The sequence below is a fragment of the Nannobrachium achirus genome (assembly GCF_963921795.1).
Source record: "Nannobrachium achirus genome assembly, chromosome: 12".
Lineage (NCBI taxonomy): Eukaryota > Metazoa > Chordata > Actinopteri > Myctophiformes > Myctophidae > Nannobrachium > Nannobrachium achirus.
The window spans coordinates 48,035,619-48,043,422 of NC_137832.1; the positions used below are offsets into that span (position 1 = coordinate 48,035,619).

Consider the following 7,804-nt stretch of genomic DNA (forward strand, 5'->3'; position numbering starts at 1 on the left):
CTGTTTTTATTTATTTATTTTGAGCTGGGATTTCTCTGAGCCTCTCTAGACTAGAACACAGGCCAACTGTGCAGTTGGATGGTTTCCAATTAAATCCACAGAAGCACACGTTAATTGTCCATGAGTTCATGATCCCAGTTTTCAGAGAGCTCCTTTCCTCATGAGAAATGCCAAGGGAAAAAAAGAAACAAGGTCTGAGAATAGTCCTTTAGTCTCAAACTCCTCCCTGGATCACATGTGAGAAGGGGAAAGGTTCAGGCAATAGTATGTAAAAAAAAAAAAAAAGAAGAAAAACTCACTATTTTTCCAACCACGGATAGGGTGAGCTCTCTGAATGGAAGTTGGCATTTGGTCTGGCTAGATTGGTAAGATTCTGTTTATGTTCTTTATTTTACTCCACTGAAGGCTATTCGGTTTAGTATTTATTCATAATTTATTTCTACATTGCAGCATGTGGATTTTACGGTGCCGCTGTCCAACATTTTCAACTTTGAGCAATTTCATTTTCATGTTTGCTATATGTTATGTTTTGATATGTGGATTCACATTTTGATGGAGGTGGGAATATAGAGTGCTTTATCTGAGGCAGTGTGGTTGTGATTTGCTCCTTGGAATACAATCAACATAGATTAAGATTATAGTTCCCATGTAAACACAAAATATATATATACTGTATATATATTTTATAAGGGTATTCAACTTGAGGGAAACGGGGAGAGAGAAAGTTTATTATCCAACACAGTGAAAGTTAGTTATTGGTATCTTGTAATGGTGTATGTGTCAAGTTACACCTCCCCTCCCGTGGCTGCTTCTGCTGAATGTATAGAACCCAATACCTTTAATCATGCGCTTGGGACGTGAATCTAGATTTGATGGAGGCATCCCATTTCCCCTCACTGCTGTGGTAATGGAATTTGAGTCGCATGACTCTAGACAATCCCATGAATATAAGGAATAGCCACAAATTTAGATGGCATTCATAATAAACAAACGTATTTCTCGAAAGCCCTCTTTGCCCAAGAGGCGAGAGGGGGGGTCAAAAAAGACAGTTTCTTTGGCACCAAAAATGATTTGCCATGCCTTTTTGTTAGGGTGTTCGTCTCCCAAGTTGTACAAAACTGCAGAAGTGCAATGATCTGAAGTTGTGTCACGCAGAGTTGAGCTGTCTGCAGACGGCGCGGATTGTCAATAAAAGGAGGTCTGTCTGCCAGTGTTTTTGCTCATGTAGTCGGAGGGTAGCTGCAGAAAGGCATTTGACCGCTCATGTGGAAACCAGCTCCAGTCATGTGCTATGTCTCTGACTGTGATCAGCTTCTAATGATTGGGGGAGTCATGACGGCCCACTAAGCCTCTGTGTTGCCCGTTACCCGCTTGACTGAGAATTTCAACTATGTGCTTTGTGAAAGGAGCTGTTTTCACCTTATTTCTTACCTCCGGTGCTTTCGATGGTATATATACCAGTGGTCCCTGAGGGGGGTTTCAGGGGGTCCTCAGCTAAATGATGGAGAGTTGGTGACCAAATGGACCATTAAAGATCTTTAACTCTTGAGAGCGTGAAAATGAAACCAAATGGACCCGTAAGGGTTGTTAAACATCTGCAAACATCTGAAGAATTGTTATTTTGATAAATGTGTGCCTGTTCTCTCCTATGGCACCACATCAATACAACATGGAATTGTGGACAAAATCCTATTCAAAGCTAACAAAATATTGTCATCAAATGGTGGTCTGTGGCTCAAATGCAGGATAAATAATGGACCTTGATATGAAAAGGGTTCAATGGACTATACAGGTTGCTACTCTCTTAGAGAGGTAGGGTAAGAGGGTATTTGTGCTGTGACCAGGGGTGTCGCACCAAATTCTGGGCCCTGGGTACAAGGATTCACGGCGGGGCCCCCATGAATGTTCTCCATTTAGACTGGGAACGTATTATTACGCGTTATTTAGCACTTTAACTATTGAAAAATAGCAGATCTAGAAGCTCGCAGAGCGGCACTCTGTGCCGCGAAATATTGAGTCCAGAGCCCGCCCCCCCCCCCCCCCAAAAAAGAATATTGAGTCCATTTTTTCACGACTTTTCAAAAATAGCAGATCTACAAGCTCACAGGGGCCTTAATTACTATAAAATAATAGTAACTCAGTCCCACTCCCCCCCCCCCCCCCCCCCCCACCCTTGTGACGGCCCTGGTTGCTATTCTCTTACAGAGGTAGGGTAAGAGGGTATTTGTGTATATACAGTTGCTATACTCTCTTCCAGAGGTAGGGTAAGAGGGTATTTGTGCCGTGACTTGTGTTTCACAGGGCAAGCTGAGCATTGAGCTGCACAATCATGGCCGAAGGGGAGTATGACTATCTGATAAAGCTCCTGGCACTGGGGGACTCTGGGGTGGGAAAGACCACCTTTCTCTTCAGGTACACGGACAACAAGTTCAACCGCAAGTTCACCACCACGGTGGGGATCGACTTCAGGGAAAAGAGAGTGGTGAGTGTGTGAAATCGGCACCCTCACTTGACATCTGAACACCCTGGCTGTTTAGAAGCACTTATGCAGGGCCCCAAGGAAGGGTTTCCCAAACATTTCCATGCCAAGGAGCGGGGACCCCTAAAGCCAAAGCCTCTGGCCTTTTGTGAAATTGTAAATAAAATAAAAAACATGAATAAATAATTAACTAAAATAGCAAGCTCACAAGCTTTTTAGACATTTATGTTATTTGTTTAACTTGTTTGACATATTCAATAATGACATGCCTAAAATAGGGACACCAGCTTGAAAATAATTTAACAAAAATAAATATATACTTTTTTTCCGTTCCTTTCTCGACCCCCTGGGGGCCTCCATTGTTAAAATTCATACTGTGCGCTAAGGAAAAATCCATTTGGACCTGAATATCCTGCCATTCAGGGTCTTTTTGTGTCTGTATGTCCCAATTCATAGGTCATTCATTTGTGTGTGGTTTCTATCCTCAGAACTACACAGGTACTGAAGCTGATGGCATCACAGAGAAGAATTTCAAAATCCACCTTCAGCTGTGGGACACTGCAGGGCAAGAGAGGTATTAAAATCTCTACACATACTGAAGTGCAGGCGCACACACACAGCCTTACAATGACATATGAATATTACATAAAAGTAGACTTTATGAAATCAAGTTATGAGGCCTGGGGTTCGTTTCGGCGTGTATACTAATTAAAGTGTTGTGTATTTCCAATTCAGATTCCGAAGTCTCACCACAGCTTTCTTCAGAGACGCCATGGGATTTCTGTTGATGTTTGACTTGACCAATCAGCAAAGCTTCCTGAACGTCAGGAACTGGATGAGTAAAGTATCAGCCGCATTTTGTTTGTGCGCCGTCAGCTCGACAAGGCCACGCAGCCAATGACTCTCTAGCCTCAATGGCCTCTCTCTCTCACTCAAGGACCCACTGTTAACCACTTAAGCAATAGAATACTTAAAGTTTGTTGTATGACAAATGGCAAACATACCTGATCTATAAGCTCACAACGTGATGCAACGCGACTTGTTTTGAGAATATAGATCTAACTCGGTGTTGGAAAAAGTACCCACATTCTTTACCTAAGTAAAAGTACCAATACTGCAATGTAGAAAATATGTAAAAATCCGGAATTCAACATACTTTTTCTATTGATTACTCACCCCACGGAGACTTGAATTCAAGGACATTGTTAGTTTTTGTCACATTCCTAAGCCAATCATTTGTTAACCAGCAGTGGTTCCCTATGGAGAAACGCTGCGCCTGCTTTGTTCCCAATGGAGACAAAAAGAGTCTCCTCAAATGATTGGCTTAGTAATGCGACAAAACCTACAAAATATTCCATGAATTCAAGTCTCCATGGGGTGAGTTATCTAACTCATTTTGGGGGTGAACTATCCCTTTAACCACTTTCAACTCAGCGTTTTTTGTTGTTGTTTTTCTTGTAAATAGAGATGAAGTGGTTAATACGAGCTAATTGCCTGTGTGGGTTCAGGTCAGCTGCAGGCCAACGCGTACTGTGACAATCCAGACATAGTCCTGGTGGGCACCAAGGCAGACCTCCGAGACCAGAGGGACGTGCACGCCAAACAGGGCAAAGACATGGCAGAGCGATATGGGTAAGTGAGCCACATCTAAGCTACTCTAACTTACTTGTGTTAATATTCGGGGAGGAAATAGATTTGCCGTCAGCTGAGCTGCTGTAAACAAATTGCTAAACTCTTTAATACCTACTACTTCAACATGCGGCAGCGTCACTCACCAAAACATTTGCAAGCTCAAATGTTCTGTGAGAGAAACCGTGGCATGAAGAAGTAGGTATTAAAGTACATAGATGACAGAAACAGGTTGGCTTTTGTCCTACTTTTCTCTTCCACCACTAACTAGTTCACCAGAAAATGGGTGAGTCATCACCCCACTCTCCTAATAGATTCAGGTGGATTTAAAGCTACAATAACTTTTCTAGGGAATAAAATGTTATTTTGAACTATCCGTATGTTAGTGTCTGGGATATATACAGATTAAACCGACACAACTGCGGTGTTGGAGGTGGTCTCTCTGCTCTTCTATTGAGATGTTGCTCCTGTCGACTCAAATCAAAATAACTGGCCTTGAAATAACTGGCCTTCTCAAAACGATGAAATAACTGGGGCGGCAGTGACTCAGGGCTGCTTGGCAGCCGGAAGGTTCCCAGTTCAATCCAGGGCTCCCCCAGAGTTAATGTCGAAGTGCCCTTGAGCAAGACGTTGAACCCCAAATTGCTCCCGATGAGCAGATTGGTGTCTTGCATTGTTTCCTCTGCATCAGTGTAGGAGTGTGTGTGTGTGTGTGTGTGTGTGTGTGTGTGTGTGTGTGTGTGTGTGTGTGTGTGTGTGTGTGTGTGTGTGTGTGTGTGTGTGTGTGTGTGTGTGTGTGTGTGTGTGTGTGTGTGTGTGTGTGTGTGTGTGTGTGTGTGTGTGTGTGTGTGAATGGGTGAAATGGGTGAAATGTAATGCACAATCTATGCAAAGCGCCTTGGATAAAGGCGCTATATAAATGCACCATTTTACCATTTATTTACCATTTAACTGGCCTTCCCAAAAAGATGGCCCATCTACAAGCCCACAATGCATCACATTGTTAGCTTGTAGACCTGATATATTTACATGACGCTGTTGAATGACTAAGTATAAATTATGGCTTAGGTGGATAATATGCTTTATTATATTGTCTGCATTCCTAGTTAAAGGTGACGTAAGCCTTATTTCTTTTGTTAAAATGTGTTTTAAAATATGTTTATATAGAACTCTATATTCAGATAGCAAGCATTGCTATAGAGTTTGTTCCATAACAGATGTCTCCCAGTCTATACGAGCTCTAACAGAAAATGTATTATCATGTTGGGATACCAATTTCATCCAATTGGCAGAAAGAGAACAAATCCGTGATACAGGGTAAACAAAGTGGAATTCAAAACTGTAGCTGGAACACTGTAAATTTGAAACTGATAATGGATCTTTGTGGGGATAAAATGTGTATGGTAGCCAGAAAATGTATTTTCTTTTACTGAGCAAACCCAAACACTCAAAAAACAACACACAAAGATTATCGGACATCGGTATTTGTTTTTTTTTTTTTACAAAAAAACACTTTTGTTTCAGGATCCCCTACTTTGAGACGAGCTCTGCCACAGGCGTTGAAGTGGACAGGGCAGTGACCACCCTGCTGGACTTGGTGATGAAGAGGATGGAGCAGACGTTGGAGAGAGGGCCTGAGCGCAACGGAAGCCCGAGCACCAGCGGCAAGGTGGAGGAGGCCCCCGCGCGGAGGAAGTGTTGCTGACATGTGAACCACGCTGGAACCAGCGATCCCATTCCATTCCAGTCACGTTTCACTCGGGTCACACCTTATGTTTAGATTGTGTTGTTTGAGACTGTGTGCGTCATTAGGGCGAGACGTGTGCTATGGGGTCACGGTGTCACATGCCTTCCATTTTTGACTAGAACTACCTCTGCAGTTCATTTAGGACAGCTAAATGAACTGCAGAGGTAGTTCTAGTCTAGGGATATCCAGATGCTTATGTTGACGCTGCTTTTGTGCAGTGGTGGAAAAGTATTCAAATTTCTTAACTACTTGAGTAAAAGTACAAAGCTATTGGTATCAAAATGTACTTAAAGTACCAAAAGTAGATTGTGCTCGTTATGCAGAATGTCCTGTTTCACGGGTTTTTAAATGTATACAACGTTTAAAAATCTTTTGAAAATGGCAGATCTACAAGCTCACAATGCGTCTCATCGTGACTCATTGTGGGCTTGTAGATTGTCTGCAGTGGTGGATAAAGTACTACAAGCTCACAACGCGTCGCAAAATGCGACGCGTTGTGAGCTTGTAGATCTGCTATTTTCAAATAGCCAAGGTATAGAATAGGGCTAAAGTGCATTATGTATGTTTAATAATATAATAATGTATATCTGCAAAGTAACTATTAACTAAAGTTTTCAAATAATTGTAGTGGAGTAAAAGTACAACATTTGGATCCGAGATGTAGTGGAGTAGAAGTAAAAGTATTGGAAATTGGAAATACTCAAGTAAAGTACAGGTAGCTCAAAGTTGTACTTAAGGTACAGTACTTAAGTAAATGTACTTAGCTACTTTACACCACTGATTGTCTGTTTTCAAATGGACAAAACATATATACGGCTAATGTATCTTTAGTAATAACAATTATTGTATTAACAATTTCTTTACAAAACAGATTGCTACAGATTATGCATTAAGTTTCATTTACATTACAGTTTTAATATGGCAACATATGAAATATGGTTATGAAAAAAGTAAATTACAGTCACTAATGAAATCAGAGAAAAATACTGTTTTTATTTGACACATTGAGGCATTGATGGAAGGAATATGCAGGCACATACATACGTATATTTATCATGAAGTATAATTGAAAAACATTTAACACATGGTTACATCCTTACAATAACCAAGACAGCGAAGGCCCTTACATGGTTAATGGTACTGTGCACTGCTAAGCTTTTAATATGGATTATGGGAGACAGTTGCCATGCAAATTTAAGAAAGATAAAAGTAAGAATGTTATAAGGTCCTATAGAGTAAATGCTGTCAGTTCATGTGATTAAAGTCATTAGTTTGAACAATGCATTGTGTGCAATGCACAGGAGCTCTTCCGTCTGTTGAAATACAACTTGTCCTGAAGAACGAAGTCTGGGATTCTGTTCTCATATTATCTTTGACACAAATCCTATGTAATGATGGTGAACACTAAAGAAAGAAGAGAGGGGGAGGAATGGTTCATATCGGAGCTGGTGTGTTTTGCTGAAGAGTAAAACATCAAAGTATTGATTAGGATGACATTCATATAAAGAGTCACAAAACGACACGTCTGCAACAGAACGTGGAATGAAACCGAGAAAAGCAAAGTCCTTGATGACACCACATTAGTAGGTAATTCCCATTTTTGTGCCACAACAACTCTGACATCATACATCAATTAAACAATTTGGCAATACCACTTCCTCTACAACTGAATTCCGATTGCTGTACAGTATCCTAAAATCCCAAATCAGTTCACGGCACATTCAGATAATGGTAGATTCTTTCACTTGGACCGGTGATCTTTGGTGTACTTACAGAACATTCTATCGGTGTGATTAAAAGGAATCACTCAACATATCCATGGCACTAACTAGGTGGCCTACGATTCAACTTAAACCTAGACCTCAGGTTTGTGATAATAGCTTTCCAATGACGACTGCACAACAGGAGCCATGAGTTACTTTCTGAAATGCCAATGGAGCCCAGTAAGA

General features: G+C 41.1%; 1 protein-coding gene across 1 annotated transcript; it reads left to right on the forward strand.

The window, feature by feature from the left end:
- Positions 1-2,317: 2,317 nt before the first annotated feature.
- Positions 2,318-5,813, forward strand: LOC308295656 (ras-related protein Rab-27B-like; the record flags this gene model as incomplete). The annotated part of the gene is made up of 5 exons (XM_080738706.1): positions 2,318-2,482; positions 2,968-3,053; positions 3,215-3,318; positions 3,988-4,111; positions 5,633-5,813. Exons 1-5 carry the CDS (start codon positions 2,330-2,332, stop codon positions 5,811-5,813), a joined length of 648 nt encoding a protein of 215 aa, XP_080594832.1. The 5' UTR covers positions 2,318-2,329.
- Between the last annotated feature and the right edge of the window lie 1,991 nt (positions 5,814-7,804).